Below are 22,981 nucleotides of genomic sequence, written 5' to 3'. Positions count from 1 at the left end.
CGTGACCACAGGAATGCAGAGTCCAAAATCTGCAGGGCAGACTGTGAAGCCAATGATTCCAATGGAGGGTCTGGACAAACTCCACAGGAGAGGCTTGCCAGCCAAAGCAGAAAGAGAGCCTATCTCTTCTGAATCCTCCTTAAAAGGCTTCCAGTAATTAAACTGAGCATCACTCATTGCAGAAGACATTCTGCTTGGCTGATTACAAATGGAATCAGCTGTGGATACAGCTGATGTGATCATGATCTAATTCTATGAGATGTTCTCATTGCAACAGACAGGCCAGCACTTGCCCAACCAGACAAACAGGTACCACCACTTGGCCAAGTTGACACATGAAACTGACCATGACAGTGTGCAATAAGGTCCTATTTCATTCAAACATTCTGTTTGTTTTCCAAGCACTATTTGTTGAACAGGTTACTCTGTCCCAGTTGAGTTGACTTAACCCACGTATTAAAAATCAATTGATTGTAGATGACAGGGTCCAAATCTACACACTCTATTTAATTTCACTGATCAGTACACCTAATTTTATGCCAGTACCATGCTGTTTTTGACCACCATAGCTTTGGAACATCCTTTAAAATTAGGTGATATGAGACATCCCACTTCATTTTTCTTTCTCAATATATTTTTGCTATTTGGGGTACCCTACTCTTCCAAATAAATTTGATTACTGGTTTTTCTGTTTCTGCAAAGTAAGATGTTGAGATTTCAATTGGTATTGTGTTGAATCTATAAACCAATTTGAGCAGAATTGACTTCTTAAATATATTTAGTCTTCTGATACATGAACATGGCATGTCCTTCCACTTATTTAGGTCTTCTTTGACTTCTGTCAGCAAAGTTTAGTAGTTTTCTGCATACAGGTCTTTTATGACTTTGGTTAAATTTAATGCTAAATATTTTACTCTTTTGGTTGCTATTGCAAATGGAAGTCTTTTCTTGATTTCATCTTCAGATTGCCCGTTGTTGGTGAATAGAAGCATAACTGATTTTTGCATGTTGATCTTGTATCCTTCTACTTTGCTCCACCTGTTTATTAGCTGTGGTAGCTTTACTGCAGATTTTTCAGGATTTTCTACATACAGGATCATGCCATCTGCAGAGTTTGAAAGTTTTACTTCTTCCTTTTCATTTTGCATGCCTTTTATTTCTTTGTCTTGCCTAATTGCCCTGGCTAGAACTTCCAGCACAGTGTTGAATAACAGTGGTGACAACAGGTCGCCTTGTCTTGTTCCTGATATTAGAGGGGAAGCTTTCATTCTTTCCCCTTGAGTATGACGTTTGCTGTTTGTCATATATTTCCTTTATCATATTGAGGCAGTTTCTTTCTATTTCTATTCCTTGAAGTGTTTTCATCAAGAAAGGAGGATGAATTTTGTCAAATACTTTTTCTGCATCATTGAAATGACCATGTGATTTTCCTCTTTAATTTATCATGTGGTGTATTATATTAATTAATTTTCTTATGTTGGCCCACCCTTGCATATTTGAGATGAAACCCACTTAGTCATGGTGTATAATGCACTGCTGGATTTAGTTTGCTGTATTTTGTTGAGGATTTTTCCATCTATATACATTAAAGGGATTTGTCTATAATTCTCTTTTCTTGTAGTATCTTTGCCTATGAGATGTACTTTTGATAAAGGAAGCTGTGAAGATTTCACTATGAGAATGTTACTATCTCTAAGAGAAAAGAATGCTTAATGTGCTTACACTGCTCACAGGAAATAAATTTCACAGATAACATATTGATTTATTCCATTTTATGACTCTTCCTAAATTTGCTCCTGAGAATTTTCTTGAGGTCTTTAGTCTACTAATCAGTATTCTTTGCTGACATATAATTACTCTGCATTTCATATATCTGAACCCTGAAGATATATGTTCATTTCCACTTAGACATCTTGCAAAATGGTAGAGTATTATGATCATTAGAAAATTAGTTTGAGCCTCCTGAATTGCCAACTTTGTGCTCTATTTCACTATTTTTATATGCATATCAGTTTCTGCTAGCAGTGAATTCAAGAAGAATAATCCACAAACTGCCCTTGATCTCCAGGAATCAGCAGGAGGGTATGCTCAGATAAGATTACACAGAAGTCAGGAAGAAGCTCTTGGAATAGCCATTAACATACCTGACTTTGAATATGCATTTCTCCCTGAATTTGTATGATATTCATGTACAGAGTATTGAGTCCAAAATAATGGTTATATATTGCATTCCACAAATAAAGATGCCTTTGAAGAGGAAAAAGTTGAGCATTTGTTCACTATATTAGAGAGATGACTAAATAGATTGAGCACATACATACGTACATGCATGTGCACAAACATACAGAAGCACACATACAAAAAAATTAATTGAACGTGACTAGAAACTCAACTATTAGAATTTTATACATTCAAGCTCCTTTTATAAACAAGATTTTAATTCTTTAATACGAGTATCATTTTCAGATCATTTCACTTCACTTGATACCAGAAAGAGAGGAACATGGTAATTGCTTATGGCAAATGGTGCCTATAAGTTTTTTGGGCAAATAATGATAAAAGGTCTGGATTAAATGAGAAGGGCTGGAGGCATTTTTAAACCTTTATTCTATACCTACCTCTATGATGCCTTCTGAGAAATGAGGCACTTAGGTTTATAACTGAAAAACTACCAATAACTTTCATTTTACATTTGAATTTAGTTCTTTCTTTCAGAGAATATCAAGGCAATGGCAATAAATTAACTGTGGCCTCCTGGAATACAATCCTATCTTCAAATACAGAGACTTAGAGGTTTGCCTGATCTTCACAGTTAAAAACTGAAAGCAATTCCGGTTAAATATTTCCTCCCCTGCTTCCACTGTAATAGAACCCTACATTCAGAAGAACACATATTTAATACCAATAAGGAAAGGAAATACGGTGATTTAATACTTATAAGCATTCTTCATAGTTTGGTTGTTTAGGATCTACAGGGTTCTTTGATCAGCCAATGGAAAGTAGACTTAAAATTACCTTCTTTAAGGTACAATCACAGTCTCAAGAACTAAAGAATGCAAAGGAACCTGGATTGAAATGAAAGCATGGACCACATTTCCACAAATCTGCTTAATTCTCATACCACAGATAACAAGAGCGGTGACAGTGGGATGGCCACACAAACAGGAATGTGGTTGTAATAGAGCACTTTTTTGCTAAATGAGTGATGAAGAAGAAGAGAAAGTGTGTATAGAAAACACAGGATTCCAACATGTGAGCTGCACATGCTCAGTGCTTCATGGCAGGCATCTTGAGATGGGATTCAGCAAACAGCATGGGGTGAACACACACACATACACACACACACACACACAAGAAAACAGCATGGAGGATGTAGCCATAGGAGATTCTAATCAGTGCCACATCCAAAATAAGAAACAGAGCCACCAAATCCTATTGTGGCATTGAAGCATTGCTGTCACAGGTTAAATTGGTGATGCTGATGTGCTCACTTTAGGAGTAGGCAACAATTTGAGCCTAAAAGAAGGGCATGTGATGGATTAGGTAGGAATGGACAACATGTACAGAACTGGGCACACTATAATACCCAATTCCTGGCATCCCTTGTGGTTTTGTAGTGGAGTGGCACACAGATGGTTATATAGGGGTCAAAGGCCATAGTAAGCAGAACAGAAAATTCCATTCTTGTGAAGGAGTATATCAGAAACTTCTGGGCCACATAGGCTACAAAATCAATTTCATGTGTGTGGTAGTTAGAGTCAGGCATCAACCTGGCCAGGTGAAGGTGCCTAGTTCCATTGCTGTGGACATGGAGCAATGGTTTGTGAACCTCATCTATTGCCGATTACACCTGTAGTCGTGTGCCTGCTGCAATGAATGATGTTTGATTTAATTGGCTGGTGTTTAAATGAGAGAGCTCAATGTAGCACAGCCCAAGCAGCTCAGCATACCTCATCTCAGCACTCACAGCTCAGCCCAGGCCTTTAGAGATGCAGAAAGGAATCACCCCAGGGAAAATTGTTGTAACCAAGAGGCCTGGAAAAAAGGCCAAGAGAGATTGCCCTGTGCCTTCCCATGTAAGAAAGAACCTTAGTGGAAAGTTAGCTGCCTTTCCTCTGAAGAACTATGTATTAACTAAATAAACCCCCTTTTATTGAAAGCCAATCCATCTCTGCTGTGTTCCATTCCAGCAGCTGGCAAACTAGAACAATGTGCATCAAACCAGAAGATCCTCAACATTCGGAATAATGAGGATTTGAAGAGGCCCAGATACATCACTTAAGAAGATGGCCGGGAAGTAGAAAAGTTCAATCAAACCATATGATCAGCAGAATTTCAGCCTTATCTAACAAAGCCAATGAGGAAACAAAGTAACAAAGCAGAGAAATTTAGCCTGAGAAGACTCAAGTCCCGAGGTACCTGTAAGGAAAAAGTTATCCAGGTAGAAAGTGATAGTATTGGTATGGAACATCTTGCCAGTGATGAGAAGTAAAATAGTTGACCACCTCTAAAAGGAAAACAACCCAACCTGGGACAATTTATCAATGCTTATATCGAAATTTCTCTGGTAGACTAGATTTTTAATTCTATTTTTCTTGTTAGAAAAGCCACTGCTAAAAATTTATTCCAAAGCCAGTTGAAGGCATAAACTTTAGGTGAAAGGGACATAAGCTTTGTGATATGTCTCCCCCTGAAGATGTGGGAAACAATATCTTCTATTCAATTGCTGTTACTCTATACAAAACCTTGAAATAACTAACTAAATAAATAAGAATGTAAAGGATATTTATGTTTTTACTGAAATGGTCTTTGTAGAGAAATATACCTTATTTAAAAACACTAACACTCAAAAACAGAGGCAGATACACTGAACATGGACACAGAAAATGACAATTCATACAAAACATAGGCTTACATAGGTTGTAGAATGAACAAAACCCAGAAAAATTTCTTAAGCTGATACATAGCTGAACATCAGAATCAAAATGAAGAGAGATCTTTCATTAATTCATTCTCTTTATGTTTACTTATAAACCCCCATAGATACCCTGCACTGAACCTCAGATACTGAAAATAATTACACAAGTTTGGGGAAACACTAAAACTGGAAATCATCTCCAAGAGAGAAATGCCTATCACTTTGTTACTGGTATTTTGATAGAAGTTAAAGAATCTCCCAGCTTTTCTGATTGCCAGATTTTTAGGAATATTCCAGGATATCAAACAATTCTACCCTTCAGTCTGAGAGAAATAAAGAACTGCTTCCCAAGACAATTTTGGTAGTCAAAATTAGGTTAAGACTTATTGTGTTGCATCTGTGATATTACTTTCTTTCTGTCTTTCTTTTTAATGTGCAAAGAACAAGGAAAGAGAAGATGGGATTAAAGATGGAAGGAGCAGAGGGAAATAGGAAGAGAAGGAAGGAGGAAATAAAAGAAATAAGGAAGAAAGAAATGAAGGAGTGATGGTAGGAAGGAATGAGGCAAGTATGTAGGCAAGGAAGGGATAAAGGGAGGGAGGGAGTGAGGGAAAGAGGAAGAAAGAAGGAAAGGTCTTGGTGCTAAATGAACCCAGAGAAAATTAAGAAGGGAAACTTCCCAAATTTGACAGGTATTTTATCTGACATTAAAAAATTAAATATTTCCAAAGGGTGCATGGGTGGTTCAGTGGTAGAATGCTCGCTTTGCATGTGGGAGACCTGGGTTCAATTACTGGACAATGCACCCGCCCCCCAAAAAAAAATTAAAGATTTCTAGACAGTAGATCATTTAAAACCCTACTTAACATCCATCTACAGACTTCATGTTTCTTTGCCTCTCTTTTTATAAACAACTTTAAAAACTCATCTTTATCTTTGGTCTCCTGATAATCTCTATTTTTATTACTCTGAAAAACCATGCTCTAATGTGCAATTCTTACCAAAAGTAGAGTTTATGATTTATTCCACAATTTCAAATTCCTTCAGTGGTCATTTTAAAGTTTTAAGTATTCTACCATGATCCAATAGAGATCCTTTTCAGTCAGGAAACCTTTCCACAGGAGTGAGATAGACTTTATTAGCTCAAGCAATTCAGTGCAAGCCTGTTCCTTCTCTTTGAAACAACTGGAATTCTCTCATCATCATCCATCTGCATCGACCCTGGAATGGAAAATACCTCTAGGAGGAATGGGCCCAGAGCGCTCTAGGTTACTTACTCAAGGAAAGAAAGTTTTATACTATCAGTACTTAGACTCAGAGTCCTGCCTGAAAAGAATACCAATCCAAATCCTCAGGCTGAGCTAGGACTAACACTGTAGAATCTCTTGGGAAAGATACCATTATCTGGGAAAAAGGGATGGATGTAGAGGCACAAATTCTCTATTCACACATCTCCACTCACACTCACACTGTCACAGAGGAATTGAGAAATACTAAAATAATATCAAAATATCCTATTCACGTGAATTATACCGAATCTCTTAATGTGTGAAATTTGCATCTTGATTTTATTAGATTTTGTGACAATGCAGATTTATGAAATTTTGTATCTGGTATGTGTATCTCTCTCTATCCATGCCATGGTAGTCACCAAAAATATATTAAAGCATCATGGCTATCAAATAAGATTAAGCCTCTCTCTCCTTTCCAAGCATTTCTTATCTTATTGGCTTTGAAGGAGCTCTGAAACATATGTAACATTATTTCTGAAAAATATGTCTGTGTTATGCATTCCTAAATAAGCATTGCATGTATGATCAATCATTTATTGGCCTTGTGCTTTACTCATCCTATGGTCTATAATAATTAAATTGCTTTTTCTCAAAAATGTTCAATGTACCCTAACTTTAAAAAGCACCAGATTTTCTGACTTAAAAGTAAAATCTTCCCAATGGCCAATAGAAATGCCATCATTCATATGTCCCAACTGAAACCATTTTTAACTACTTTCCATCAACATACCTCTCTTATGAATACTCTTTGACTTTTCAACTACAATGAAACTCCCATTACCTATCCACAGTGATTTGTATCTAGATTTGGCATTAGAATGTAAAAGGGAATGAATCTGTTAATCTTTATGAGTGCATTGTATCTCAGTCTCAAAACAGGAAATACAGAAAAAGATATTACAGGCTTGGGAGGTAATGAACTTGGACTTGGATCTCAGTTTCAACATTTCTGTTTCTGTAACTTTCAGTAAGTTAGTAAAATTTGGTAAACTAAACATTTCTGGAAAGAGAGAGAAAACAGGAGGTAGAGAGGGAAAGGGGATGCAAGGTAAGAAGAGAGAAACAGAAAGAGGGGCTTGGTGATAAAGGAGAGAAAAAAATGTGAAATACCCATATGAATGAGATAACTTGGTAAATGCCTAAAAGACCTTGACAAACACTCTAAATCCTACTTTAAATTTACTGCTTTAGTGATTGAGCATCACATATAACAGGTCCATTGACTCTCACTGACCATATGAATTGGACAAGAAAGCTTCTGTTTTTACTACTTTGACTCATTGAAATACTAGCAGATGGGAGCCAATATGAATAAGACTTTCTCTCTAGCACATTGATATCTAGTATAATCAGAAATTGTGCTTCCCAAAATATACATCCATCTCTTATGTATTAGCAGTTAGTCCTTTCCCATTCTTTTCTTCTGTAATAACATTTTCTTCACACGGTCATATATCTGCTTGGTTCTGACTCCATATATGATAGGGTTGAGCATTGGTGGCACTATGACATAAAGATTGGCCAGAAGTATGTGGATGTAGCGGGGGACATTCTGGCCAAAGCGATGTGTCATAAAGGAAAAGAGGGAAGGTGTATAGAAGGCAAGAATTACAAAAACATGTGACCCACATGTGCTAAGGGACTTGAGACGGGCATCACGGGAAGGAAGACGGAAAACAGCACAGAGTATCTGAACATAGGAAAGAGAAATGGCTATAATGTCCAAAAAAAGGATAGATACAGCACCTAAGCCATAAATAATATTGATCTTGATACTGGCACAGGCCAAACGAGCAAGTCCCATGTGCTCACAATAGGTATGGGGGATGACATGATTCCCACAGAAGGGCAATCGCAGTATGAGAAACACAAATGAAAGAGCAAAGATAAATGACCTCACTAATACACCTAGACCAATCACAGAAACAAGCTTGTTGGTGAGGGTGGTACTATATCTGAGTGGGTTGCAGATAGCCACATAGCGGTCATATGCCATTGCTAAGAGGACTGCTGATTCCATGCCAGTGAAATTGTGAATGAAAAACATCTGGGTGAGGCAGGCATCAAAGATGATCTCCCTGAGGTTAAACCAGAAGATGCCGAGCATTTTAGGGATGGTAGCTGTGGAGAGGCCCAAGTCAATGGTGGCCAACATGGCCAGGAAGTAGAACATAGGCTGGTGCAGGCTGCTCTCGGCCTGGATCACAAAGAGAATGGTGACGTTTCCAACTAGTGCAATCACGTACACAGCAAAAAAGGGAAAGCCGATCCAGATGTGATGTGTTTCCAATCCAGGGATTCCCAGCAGCAAGAAGGAGGAGGGATGGAACTGAGTGTCATTGGACAGGACCATCCTGCTTGGTAAGGCATAAACCTAAGTACATGGTCCTCACTAAATGTCTGCTAGCCCAATCTGCAGCTTTGTAGACCTAAGGAGAAATAAGAATGTTGGAAAATAGTATACTTCTCTTCCTCAGTTACATTACACAATTAGAAATGTATTTCATAGAGAGCACTGTAAAGGAATGATATCTCAATGCAATGACTCTGGAAGATAGTATGAAGTGGATTAAAATGAGGCTTCCACATATTTATCTGTGTTAGCATATTTCTGTTAATTTACAATAGCCTTATCACAACATTATGCTGAGATTTTTTCTTTATTATCTACTTCATTTGTTACCTTTTATCATTGTCACCAACTAAATGGGAGTTAAGGAAAATACAAATTATGTCCCACCCATGCCTTATGTATGCAGCTTCCACCACCTCCACACAGGCATTTGCAGAAACACATAATGTCTTTTTTTTTTTTTTTTTTGGTGCATGGGAATTGAACCCGGGTCTACTGTATGCAAAGCAAACATTCTACCACAGAACTACCTGTGCACCCTATAACGTCTTTTAAAACTCACAACCGTGTAAATAAGAGAATCTTTATATAAAGCTGAAGCAATCGTGCTTCTGAAGGTGTGAGACCCATTGCAAACATTTCAAAGAAAAGATTAGATAGAAAAGAAAACATTTTCTGCACTGAATTGTTAAAAGTAAACCAAATCTATCATTTTTAAAGTTCACCAAACTATTTTTTAAATGTTAGCATTTAAATGTTTTAAATTATATCATTTGTTAGGGGAGTATTTCCAAACTATCCAGTCATTTATTATGTGTAAGTGTCCCTCTTACACATAATAGTGAAAAGTCCCTCTTTTAATCATCCCTTCTCATTTGAGAATTCCAGCAGAGCAGAACTAATCATGTCCACATTTTCTGTAAGACACTTAGAGCCTTCTCTAGGCAATGAAATGTGGGAAGCAAAGTCAAGGAGAAGAATGCCTATGATAAAAATTTCATGGTCCTAGCAAAGCACTGTGGATATGGAAACAGGGAGTTCTGGGAAGAAATGCTAAACATTTGCAAATATTGCAAAGAAGCAATATTAAGGGCAGGAGACACTGTTGGCAGGAGACATTTTCAGAAAGTTTTATCAGAAGAGAGGCTTTCTCTGTAATGTTCTGGCATTGTAATAAAATAGTGAGTACTTCAGAAAGTTGTGGCAGTGGATAACACAAACAATGGAAGAAGGATTTACTCAGGGGACAAATTTTCTGTGAATTATCAGTACAAGTGCCAATAGCACTCTGTCTTTTATGAAATACAGTTTCCTCTATTCCTAAAAAAATATCCTAGGTCAGGAAACTAAGCATTATTCTCAGAAATTCATGAACAACAAGTTTTTCTTTTTTCAGCATACACTGAAATAATCAGTAAATAGAGATTTACTTTAGATGCTTGCAAAGCTATTTGCTGAAACAGAAAAATAAGCTGCAAGTCTGGATTTTTGCAACAGGGAGAAATAATATTAAATTCTTGTTTGTATATAAATGAATGGAAAATTATATCTTTCAACTCAGATAATTATATTCTACAATGGGAAGTGTCTGAGCAGTTAGTAAATAGACAGAGTGATGCAGAAGGCCAGTAAAAATGATTGGAAGACAAAAAGAGGCCAAAATTACAAAAATTGCGATGTTTGTCTTTTGTCATTCCATTAAGAAAGTGCACTGACTAAATCAGTAATCTTGACATCAACCTCTTTCCCTCTCTACACATGTAAAAAATGCTATTAATTCTAATTCTCCCATATCTTTAAATAAGAACATTTCTACATCTTAAGAAAACTAGTTCAAACCCAATTTTTTCTTATTTTGATTACACCATGATGATTTCAAGTGTTTATGAGCATGAACTCTGCAGTCAAATTGTGTTTAAATCCAGCTTTCTACTTTTCTGTTCTATATTGAAGAAAAGCAAATAACAACTATTACTTTAAGGTGTGCGACTTTGCACATGTAATTTAATATTTCTATGCCTCAGTTTATACATCTATAAAAGAGAGATAATAAAGATAAATAATCCTTAAGTATGTTCTTAGTAGACTTATTTTTCTAAAGTACACGCAATGTTTTCGGACTAAAATACAACTGCTTTTACTATATTAGATGGCTCTTCTTAATTGTAATCCTATTTATTTCCTAAGCTTCAGTGTCAGGTGCAGATGTGACAGAGGTCACATGCTCGCTGCAGAGATAGAGCAAAGCTGTGTCTGTGGGAACAGGTACCTGATGTCCTGAAAAGATCAAAGTGTTGCAAAGCTGCTTGAGTCTGTGGTGGAAGGAGGCCTTGGGAAAGGTACGAATTTTGACTTCATCCAGCCAAAAGGAAGCAGATGGTTCAGCTCCTGCTTCCTCTTGCCCCCTTCCTGGTTCTTTAGTTACATTTTTTACTTTCTTTATCTCACAAGCCCTATAAAATAAACAGTGCTGAACCTCTCTGGGTCTTTGAGTCACCATCCAAGCTCAGAGTCCCACCTGGTCCCAGCTTTTACTGTATCTTGTCTCTTCTGTTTCTTTCTCAATTCCCCGTTGCCTCCCTTCAGTCCCAACACTGACTTGTGGCACTTCAGGCCTTAGTCTTCTTTCCTAGAGATGTGTCCCTTGTTTCCTTCCATTCCTGTCTGTCCTTTCTCTTTCCTGCAGCCCATCATTATGGGCTTGGACTGCAGCTATGAGGTGGGAGACAAGGAGGACTCACCAGTCTGAGGACCAGGATGGAATTCTATATCGTTTTTTTCTGTCTCCTCAGGCTTTATGAGGATAGGACTCTGCCTGGGTGGAGCTTTCAAAAGCAAATCCCCCAGGGCCAGTTCCCTAAAGGACACAAAGTTTCTGAAGATTTACTCTTCAGTCTGTTACTGAGCCAAGGAGAGGAAGTAATTAGGGGGACTTGGTTCCTCAGGAAATGAAGATAGACAAGTGAGGTTTATGGAGTAATATGTAATTCTAAGAACCTTTTTTCTCTCTTGCTCTAGGTTGCAACACATGATGATGGGTGGAGTTCATTCTCTCACCATCCCAGTCCATCATTTAGGGAGGTAGTATAATTTTTTTGTTTAAGAATACAGGTCCTTGAGTCTAAGTATCTTTGCTCTACTTATGTCACTCTATCAGTTTACTAACTAAAGTGACATTGGGTTTGTTACTGAAACTCACAACTTTGTTTTATTTATTTTTTCAGTTTCACCCTTGTTTGTCTGCTCCACCTTATAGCTACCCGTGGTTAATCTCAAAATACGATCATTTACTCTTTCTAATCTTTTTTGTTGACTTTTATTGTTGTGATTAAATACCTTTGTTTCTAATATGTAAAATAAATAATAATATATAATAGATCCCTGTTTCAGTTTGCTAAAGCTGCCAGAATCCTTTATACCTGAAATGGTTTGGCTTTTTCAATGGGGATTTGCTAGGTTATAAATTTGCATTTCTAAGGCCATGAAATTGTCCAAATTAAGTTACCAAGAGGAAGATGCCTTCTCTGAAGAAAATGCCGGGGTTCCTCTGTCAGGTGGGAAGGCACATGGAGACAATGGCTGTTCCTTTTCTGCTGGGTTCTGTTTTCAATGGCTTTCTCTCTCAGCTTTTGTGAGTCCCTGCCTATTTCTCCTAGGGCATTTCTCTCTAATATCTCTGGGCTTTTATTCTTCTATATCGCCTCCACAAGGACTTCAGTAAAAGATTAAGATCCACCTTGAATGGGCTGGGTCACATCTCAACTGAAATAGCCTTACCAAAAGGTCCCACCCATAAAATATTTGGCCCCCACAAGAATGAATGAAAAGAATATGGTCTTTCCTGGGGTACATAACAGATTTTTTTTTATTTATTTTTTTTATTTTTTTATTTTTTTATTAACGGAAAGAAAAGAAAAAAAAAGAAATTAACACAACATTTAGAAATCATACCATTCTACATATGCACTCAGTAATTTTTAACATCATCACATAGATTCATGATCATCGTTTCTTAGTACATTTGCATCGGTTTAGAGGAACTAGCAACACAACAGAAAAAGATATAAAATGTTAATATAGAGAAAAGAAATAAAAGTATTAATAATAGTAAAAAAAAAAGAAAAACAAAACAAAACAAAACAAAAAAAACCCCTATAGCTCAGATGCAGCTTCATTCAGTGTTTTAACATGATTACTTTACAATTAGGTATTATTGTGCTGTCCATTTTTGAGTTTTTGTATCTAGTCCTGTTGCACAGTCTGTATCCCAAACCGGCACAATCCTTATATATCCATCAGTAATTTGGAGCATCCTAATACTTTGTTAATTTGCTTCAGCAATCTCTATCTATTCTATGAAAAATAAAAACTCTACAGATGCTGGTATGTTTATACACATAATTTCCCTTTTCTTCCTCTAAGAAATAATAGCTAACCAATATATCCCAAAAGCTGGCCTCATCTGAATGCATCCAATTGACAAGTTTTTTCTCATACCTGTGCAGTTCACTAGTCCTAGGATATTATTCTATCTTCATTGTGCATCTTGCGCATCCTTCAAGTACTGACTTAAAGCTATTTTCTCATCAACAGTTTCTGGTCCTTCACTCTTGATCACATCTCTTCATGCATTTAATGCTTAGATGGAAGTTTTTAATTTTATCCAGTTTTTTCTGTCTTCCCAATGCCTTGCTATTGACAAATTTTAATAAAACAAGAATAAAAGTACATCTAATCTATACCATATCGAAGATGATATGATTTGTTCCTGAGTGTATCATGTCTCTTTATCCTAACCAACTGTGAAAATGAAACTGTCCAGATGGTTTAAATTTATCCAAAAACTCATTGATCTGATTAATTTTGTATTATTTAATGATGGACCTTGGAGAGAAGACATAGCAAAACCAGATAAAAGAGGATCCATTCATTTTCTATGGCAGGAAAAGTATGAATGTGAGTTCATCTGGTCTCAAATAATACACAAAGGAGAAATGCCCTTGCCACAGAAAGAAAAGGAGAAGATGGGAAAGATTTCTTAGTTTTTCCTTTATTATGGTTTACAAAGGTAAAAGGGGTGTATTCAGAGGACAACCAGGGATTAAGGAGCTGGCAATAGCTAAATTCAAATGATTGCTTGGTCAATGGGACTCTCCTCTGAGAATTCTTCTCAGGATAATATATGGGGGTTGGAGATGGACTTAGGGATAAAAATTGGAGGAAGGGAGTGTTTTGCTCAGTGGTAAATGACTTCAATGGATCAAATGTCAACCCACCAATACATTCTTCCCCAGACTTTCTGATTGCTCTTGCTTAGGTACTGGGTGGAGTCCCAAGATAACGTTAACCAGGGAGTCATGAAAAGCAAGGCAAACAGTGTGAGAAGAGAGCTATGAATGGAGATGGAAACAGAGTGAGTCAAAGGATAAAGTTTTGCACCATCAGGTTGCAGTTTTGTGAAGTGAAATTGACTCCAGGCAGAGTTTGTTGCTACAGCCATGGGTGGAAAAATGGAGAGATAAGGAAATAACTATTAAATAATGTAAGAAGGGTGCCTGATATAATGCATCCCTTGTATGCTTAATTTCTCTTTATGCAGCATTTTACTGCACATCTTAGAAGAGTCTGCCCTTGTGTGTGTGTGTGTGTGTGTGTGTGTGTGTGTGAACAAAATTCCACCACCTGAAAATGTTCAACTATAATGAGTTCCAGAGATTTCTTCAAAGTGGCAACAAAATGGAAATGGAACTACTGCAAGAATAAAGGCAGAAATTTAATGAAGTAATGTGCACTTCCCATGCTGCAATGTGTCTGAGGGAGTTTTCATATTATTCTCCTTCTTCTCATCAGCTATCCAATCTAGACTTCCCTAATCATTGGCCAGGAAGTACAACAACATGTGTTGTCAGGCTGCGGCTGCTGCAATTGCTCATTCCTGGTTATCACATCGTGGAAGAGTCAAGCCCCTCCTTCTCCACTGATTTCCTGAATTTCTGATAGATTCCTCTCTGGCCTTCTGGCTCTTCATGGCAAACAAGTACAGTTACCACCACCTGAGATTAATGTCTTTATTTTCATTTTGTTCCTTGGTGTCAGGAGACCCATGAGTGTAGGAGATGAATCTTCTACTACTCTACAATAGAGCAAAAAATAAGAGGTCTCTAAAGGACTATAGCATCATTCTAGGCCAAATATAACTTTATATATATTGTATAACTTTTAATATACAAAGTCTACATGACCTCAAAAATAACCCATAAAAAAAGAGACAAAAGAGCATGATCAGAAACCAAGAGAAACATCAAACAATGTAATAAGATGTGCAGGTCATGCAGAAAACAGCTCTCTTAAACAAACTAGATGTATATAGTTTGTATATAAATCTAGATACATATTTATATATCAATTATATATTGTATCAAGTACATAAAATTACACATTAAAATATTGGCAGAGTTCTGGATATGCTAGCAAAAATGAAGGAAATACTAGACAAAAATATTTTAAGATAAAGTCATTTAGATGAATTTAACCAGAGATACGTTTAGATCAAAAGAAAATTAGTAAAATTGAATACGAGTTAGAAAAAAAATCTATAGAAAATCAGAGAGGGGTAAATGATGGAAATTAAACAAAATGCTCTTAGAGTAGTAGAGTATAGAATGAAAATGTCTACACATGAATGCAGATTTCAAAAAAAGAAAGAGATGAGGGCATTGAATAGGATATCTTTTTTAAGAAAAAATGCTATATTGCAAAAATAATAAAAGATGCCAAATCATTGGCAGCAAGTAATGGTTAGGTTTGTGTCACCTTGGCCAGGTGATGGTGCCCAAATACCTGGTCAAGCAAGCAGTGGACTAACCATTTCTGTGAGGACATTTCGTGGACTTAAATCATCAATAATTTGATTACATCTATATTTGAGTGCATCTACAATGAACTAAGGAGAGTGTTTTCAGCAATGAGGTCCATTTAATTCAATCAGTTGAAGGCTACAAAGGGAGAAATCAGAAAAGAGAATATCTCTCTCCACTTCAGTCAGCCAGCCTCTCCTGGGGAATTCATCATTGGAGTTGCGAGCATCCAGCCTGCCCTATGGAATTTGGACTCATGCATCCTCCCTGTTGTGAGAGACACTTATAAAATCTCCTATGAACAGGTATCTCCTGTTGGTTCCATTTCCTAGGAAACCCTGACTAATACAACAAGCAATACAGATTGGAAGTAGTGTAGTAGATAATACCACAGGAAAAGATATTCACAAGTGGAAGCATGCAGAAAGTAATAAGTAAAAAAGAGAAAAAAAAAAGAATAACAGATAAGAAAAGTTTTATCTGTTAAAATAAAACTGAAGCAAATTAGGCAAAGTATTAGCATCTGCTAAAACTTACTGATGAGTATATAGGAGTCTATTATGGATTTTTTGTTACTTTTTCAATATTAGTAAGACATAAAAATTTAATCACAACAGTAAAAGTCAATAAAAAGATTAGAAAGAGTAAATGATTGCATTTTGGGGTGATCAGTAGGGTGGAGCAGACAAACAAGGGAGTAACTGAAAAAATAAATAAAATGAAACAAAGTTGTGAGTTTAAATAACAAACTCAATGTCACTTTAGTTAGTAAACTGATAGAGTGACATAAGTAGAGCAAAGATGGCTTGATTTAAGGGCCCTTATTCTTGAACAAAAATATTATACTGTCTCCCTAAAGGATGGACTGGGATGGTGAAAGAATGAACTCCACCCATCATCATGTGCTGCAACCTAGAGCAAGAGAACAAAAGGTTCTTGGAAACTCACAAGTTACTCAATAAACCTCACTTATCTGCCTTCATTTCCTAAGAAACCAGGACTCCCCAATGGCTTCCTCTGCTTGACTCAGGATTAAATCTAGACTAGATCCACAGAGACTTTGTGTCCTTTAGGCACCTGGCCTTAGGGAATTTTCTTTTGAAAGCTCCACCCAGGCAAAGAGTCCTATCCTCATAAAGCCTGAGGAGACAGAAAAAACCAATACAGCATTCCATCCTGGTCCTCAGACAGGTGAATCTTCCTTGTCTCCTGGCTTACAAGCTCATTACTACTTATTCCTAGACGACTTGACAGACAAAGGTAAAAAGTAGCTATAGACTATAATGGGAAGAGACAAGGGATGCATTTCTGGGGAAGAAAACTAAGGTCTGAAGCTTAGGGAAAGAATAAGATCACAATTAGGAAGAGTCATATATTCTAGTAAAAGCAGTTATGGCTTTGAGCCCAAATACATTTAGCATGCATTTTAGAAAAATTTGCCTGCCTGCTATCTAAGGAATATTGGATAATATACTGGTTTGGAGCATGGTTCAAAGTGTTTCAAAATATTTATTTTTTAAAAAATTATTATTAATGATAAATTTTAGAGCTATTTACTTTTATCACATATTTTATAGATGAACAAACTGAGGTATACAGATGTTAAATTACTTGTAAGAGGAAACAGGCAATAAGTAATCCTTGTACACTTTTTATGGTAATAGAGCAAATAGTGAATTTAGGTTTCACCCAACTGTTCTGACTACAGAGCTCCCACTCTTAAATAATATAAAATACTGTGCTGTAATCCACCCAATAAATGATGATGGTTTAAACTAGTCCCAATAGAATGGTGACAAAGATAATGTATTTAATATTTTTAGACATAGAATCAATAATATTTTTCTTTAAATGGATGGAAAAGGGAAAAAGATGATTCACAGATTGCTAAATTGACCAAATCACTGAATGGTACTAACATTTACTGAGACAGACGAAAGCTAAGGAAGATTAAGTTTATGGTTTCAGTCTGGTGAAATCTGTCAGGAATGCCCTTTTAGATATTTTTAATTTGTGATATTTCATGAAAATGTGATTAAAATTATTGAAGGAATTTATAGATGTGAATATGAAACTCAGAAATGGTACTGGGGGCTGGAGACAATATTTAATAATCTTCAATATAAAGATAACAATTGAAACAATGGATATCGGTGAGATTTTCCATAGAGAAAGAACTGGTGCTGAAGCTAAAGGTTAATAATCACCAGTATTTAGTGAATGATCACAAGACAATACTCCAAAGAAGACTAGGAAGTTTAAGGTAGAGAAGTAGAAAGAAAATCAGAATAATTGAATTCCATAGCATTTAGTTTTCTAGGACCTACAAAAATGCTACTCTATAATGTTAGAGTCATAAATATTAGGCTTGAGCTAATGGTGACATTTATAGGGAACCAGTAGAACTTGCTACTAAGAAGTGTTGTGTGAGTTTAAATTATAATGTCTCATAATATTGAGAGTTTCCTCTCTCTGGATACCTTTTTTTTCCCCTCTGGATAATTTTTAAGACTTTATTACATGTTTAAATACCAAAACTGAAGTAGAACTTATTTCACTATGGGGTGGGGTATTACAATTTAAAACAAATGAACATATTCCTGAAAATTCTGATCTTATGCATTTATTCTGGGATATCTGTCTCCTTTAAATATCAGTTTCATAACAATTGCTCAGGTTCATATAAAGGTGTTTTTAGCATACATGATTGCAGAGGTCTAAATTTCAAAAAAATTGTCTTGTTTTGTTTTTGCTCGTTTTCACCCATGGGTTTCACTGAAAAATTTTCCTTCCCAAGTGAATCCGATTTCCATCCTTACTATTATCCATTGCCCCCACCTTTTAAGAGTGTCCACAATTCCATTACAAGACCAAAACATAATGGAAATAGCCTCTATTCCTATTCAAACTACTACAGAGTATCTACTGCTAATAATGTCTCCTATTCTTTGTTTTGCCTCCCTTCACATTTCTGTCCATTTTGTATTGCTCCTAACCTGATTATCACAGACATTCTTTTCCTTCATTCTGTTTCCTTTATAATGGTGCTCCTCTTTACCTTGGTATTTCTTGCTGAACTTGAGGTCATGGTTAGCTTTGCTGCTCTGGAGTCTTCACATGATCAGAACCTTTTATTTTACTACAAAATAATTGCACACATGAATGAATAAATGCTTTTGAAGTATTCCCCTTTCAAATGCTAAAAGGATGGTGTGTGAATAGATATGAAAAGCGTTTAGGTAACTTTGAAAATGTTTGGATCATCGTACTTCTGCTTTCCAATGCTCTTAATTTTATCTTTCTTCTCTTAGTATTGATCTCCTAAAGTCATGCCTACCTCAGCTATGAACTAGAGATATTAATATATTTTATTCAGTTGAATGCTGCTACCTTTAAAAGATACTGTGGGCTTCTGTAATAGGGGATAGAGGGCATTGTGTGTGTGCGTTTAGTTTCCAGAATATGTAACATTTATTTCTCTATTTCCATTCTTTAATTTCCTCCCCAGCTTCATTTCCCAGATTTTCCATTAAAAGCATTTTAAACACCTGGCAATTCTCTTAAACACAATGAAACTAAGATCACTTATTAAAATCAATGTTCTCCTTAGAGGGTGTTTGTAAATACTAGAGAAGAATTTTGCAAGGTCCTGACATAAAGCACTGCAAATTGTAGGCAGTACCTTGGTAGTTGGTAATTGTTTGGTAAAATTTGTAAAAAACTGTTTTTACTACTATTCCCTTTTTTGTAACAAATTATTGAATTTTAATCCTTTTTAATTGATTTTAGTATTTTTACTTAAATTTTGATGAATCTGTGTTTATTGGATAGTTATTGATTCCTGTATGTTATCATTCAATGAAGTGGAATTATCATAGTCATCACTATTTTTAGGGCTGGGAGAACCTTAAATTAGTAATAATTAAAGGCAGATTCTGTTAGTGAAAGTGGTGATAATGAGAGAAGGTAACTAATAAGTTAGTATTAAAGCAAATTTTTATTCTGATATGAGTGATAAATACTATAGAACACTAACAGGAGAAAGTACCATATAAAATGCTTTATTTCAATTCACTTATAAGTTCCTCCTTGGCCTAACTTGGAAAGTTACTTCTTTATACTGCTCTGTACACAGTGCATTTTAAGCTGATAGAATTATCTGTAGAAGAGTATTGTACAAACTGTATGACATTCTTGTATTACTTTTAGGTCTTCAAAACTGCAAGATTCTATCAGGTGTCCTGCAGCTATTCTGAGCATACATTTCTAAGGACTGTGGATTTATGCATTACCAAAGAGGATGTTCTTTTCCAATGACACACAGTTCCATCCCCCCTCCTTCTTGCTGCTGGGAATCCCTGGATTGGAAACACATCACATCTGGATCGGCTTTCCCTTTTTTGCTGTGTACGTGATTGCACTAGTTGGAAACATCACCATTCTCTTTGTGATCCAGGCCGAGAGCAGCCTGCACCAGCCTATGTTCTACTTCCTGGCCATGTTGGCCACCATTGACTTGGGCCTCTCCTCAGCTACCATCCCTAAAATGCTCGGTATCTTCTGGTTCAATCTTAGAGAGGTCATCTTTGATGCCTGCCTGACCCAGATGATTTTCATTCACAATTTCACACTTATGGAGTCAGCAGTCCTCTTAGCAATGGCTTATGACCGCTATGTGGCCATCTGCAACCCACTCAGATATAGCACTGTCCTCACCAACAAGGTTGTTTCTGTGATTGGTCTAGGTGTATTAGTGAGGTCATTTATCTTTGCTCTTCCATTTGTGTTTCTCATACTGCGATTGCCCTTCTGTGGGAATCATGTCATCCCCCATACCTATTGTGAGCATATGGGACTTGCTCGTTTGGCCTGTGCCAGTATCAAGATCAATATTATTTATGGCTTAGGTGCTATTTGCAATCTGGTATTTGACATTATAGCCATTTTTCTTTCTTATGTTCAGATACTCTGTGCTGTTTTCCGTCTTTCTTCCCATGATGCCCGTCTCAAGTCCCTTAGCACATGTGGGTCACATGTTTTTGTAATTCTTACCTTCTATACACCTTCCCTCTTTTCCTTCATGACACATCGCTTTGGCCAGAATGTCCCCCGCTACATCCACATACTTCTGGCCAATCTTTATGTCATAGTGCCACCAATGCTCAACCCTATCATATATGGAGTCAGAACCAAGCAGATATATGACCGTGTGAAGAAAATGTTATTACAGAAATAAAGAATAGAATAGGAAAAACACCTAATACACGAGTTTAAATATGCAATTTTATAAATCATTAGGCAGAGAAATCCCTTTTCATATAAATTTTATTCAAATGTGTCTTTGTATTGTCTCCTTTTTGAAAATTTCAGTGCACTGAATTCGTGCTTGTTTTTCACCCCACTTCTGAATACTTTTTGCTTTATTCTCTTTCTTTCTCCTTAATTTCTTTATAATATAATTTTACCAGGTAATGTCATTTGTCCATATTATTTTTGATATATGGTTAGTGATTTTGTGTCCACAGATTTGAAGGCATGTATTTTTTGCAAGCTTAGTTGATGTTTCATGGTGTTTCTTCTTTTCCCAATACAACTAAGTTCATTTTCTGAATATCTGTTTTTAGAATTGCAGAATGCTGGGAATACCATGGTGATTAGCACATTCCCTGAATTTGTGGAACTCATATGGTTTAAAATTAGCAGCAAATTTATTTTAAAAGTACTCATCTTTTTACTTTCAACCTTTTTATACCACTGTAGTTAAGCTTGTCCCTCCTTACAAAAAGCATAGAATTGCTGTTTAAAGGAATCTCACAATTTTAGTCTTTTAAATAGACTACTTAGTTTATGCACATTTGGCACATACAGCCTAATTGCTATCATTTTTCTTTAATTTACTTATGTTTATGACTATTACTTCCTCCTAAGAAGTGAACTTTTCACAATTATTTTATTTTAGATCAGTTTTTCATTACTATTGTATGCCCCATTTGCTTTGATTTTATATATCATTTTATAATTAATTTAGATTTTGCTCTAGATATGACAACACAACTTTTCAAAGTCTAATGTAAATTGACAGCGTTCATTCTTTGTGGTACTGAAATGATTTTAGAGCATTTATAGTCAATTTCCTCACTTTCTGACATATGCTTTAATACATTTTACTTCACCTTATAATATTTAAATTTTATGCACGTTATGGTTATTATGTAAAACGAATATTCATTTAAATGTTCTCACATTTATTATTATCATTGCTATTCATTTTTTCCTGCATCTCCAAACTTCCATATTTAGTAATTTTGCTCATCCTTGAATATTAAACTTTGACACTTAATTTGATGAATATTTTCTCATGATGAGTTAATTTTTGTCTAAAAAGTCCTTAATTCATCTTATTTTTAAGGTTATTTTGAGATTGTAGAAGCCAAGAGTTTAAAGCAAGACCTGCAGAATTTGTTGCAAGCTGCTGGCCTCGGGATGGCAGCGGTAAACTGTGGCGATTGTTATGTAGAGCAGTCTGGGAGGAAGAGAATGTTTATTTACCCAAACAGTTATGTTAAGTATGAAGAACACTGTGAGATAAAAATCTTGCTCCCTCAGGAAATGCCTGCATATCTATTGACATCCTGTGGTATATAACAAGGATCTGGTTGAGATATTAAAGTTGTCTGAAGTCTGTCTGAAGTAAACTCAAGCTTCAGACCCCCTGAGCCCGTCTGTGTCTTTCTTTCTTTCTTTCTTTCTTCCTTTCTTTCTCATCATTCCTTAATATCCTTCGAGCTCTGTTTCTACAGAAAGCAACATTTGGTGCCCAAACGTGGGGCTCGAAGAAGAAGACTCCAAATCAATATTAAGGAACCAAGGAAAAGTCTCATTAGAGGCACGTGTGTCCAGCCGATAGAAGAACACTCGAGTCATATTGGTAAAGTAAGCATTTTCCTTGGATCATCAGGGTAACGGGTAATCATAATAGGCGGCTGGCGGAGTATGTGTGTGTGTTAAAGCTACTGGGGTGCCTGTTAAAACATCTGAATTAGTAAGCTTATTTGAGCTCATTCAAAAACATTGTTGTTGGTTTCAGCCTTAAGGCCATAATGTTTTAAATCTTAAGTAATGGAAATTCGTTATGAAGGCTTTGCAGTGAATATAAGACGGGGAAAATATTCCTGTTTCTATTTGGTTATTGTGTTCAGTCAGGCAATGAACTACCTGGCTCATGCTTTGTCTTAAACTCTAAGTTGTATTTCTTCTCAATCTCCCACCACCACTTCTTACCCTGTTTCGACAGTTGCTTGAGCCAGACTCGGCAATTGGTGCCCAAACAGGGACCTAATAAGGGAACTCTTAAAGCATAAAATGAGGAGATGCTCCAGGGACATCCACCACAAATACTACAGGCGGGCCTTTTTGAGTTGAGCAGTAGCCCTTATCTGTAGAGAGGTTTGAGGCTCTGACTCGGTTGATTTGGGAACAGTTTGGAGCAGGATATTTAGAGGAGTCTCGTGGTTCTTGGAATTCTCCAATATTTATTGCAGGAGGGAGGTCAGAAAAATGG

The 22,981-nt window shown here is 36.3% G+C and overlaps 2 protein-coding genes across 2 annotated transcripts; one reads left to right on the top strand and one right to left on the bottom strand.

Moving 5' to 3' along the window:
* Window positions 1-7,609: 7,609 nt before the first annotated feature.
* Window positions 7,610-8,563, bottom strand: LOC143643534 (olfactory receptor 52E2-like). Its single transcript, XM_077112152.1, has one exon. It carries the CDS (start codon window positions 8,561-8,563, stop codon window positions 7,610-7,612), a length of 954 nt encoding a protein of 317 aa, XP_076968267.1.
* An 11,157-nt stretch (window positions 8,564-19,720) lies between these two features.
* Window positions 19,721-20,656, top strand: LOC143643533 (olfactory receptor 52E2-like). Its single transcript, XM_077112151.1, has one exon. The coding sequence runs from the start codon at window positions 19,721-19,723 to the stop codon at window positions 20,654-20,656; it is 936 nt and encodes a 311-aa protein (XP_076968266.1).
* The last annotated feature ends 2,325 nt before the right edge of the window (window positions 20,657-22,981 follow it).

Source organism: Tamandua tetradactyla, chromosome 8, assembly GCF_023851605.1.
Source record: "Tamandua tetradactyla isolate mTamTet1 chromosome 8, mTamTet1.pri, whole genome shotgun sequence".
In the NCBI taxonomy this organism is placed as follows: Eukaryota; Metazoa; Chordata; class Mammalia; order Pilosa; family Myrmecophagidae; genus Tamandua; species Tamandua tetradactyla.
This window is presented reverse-complemented; position numbering and strand designations above follow the sequence as displayed.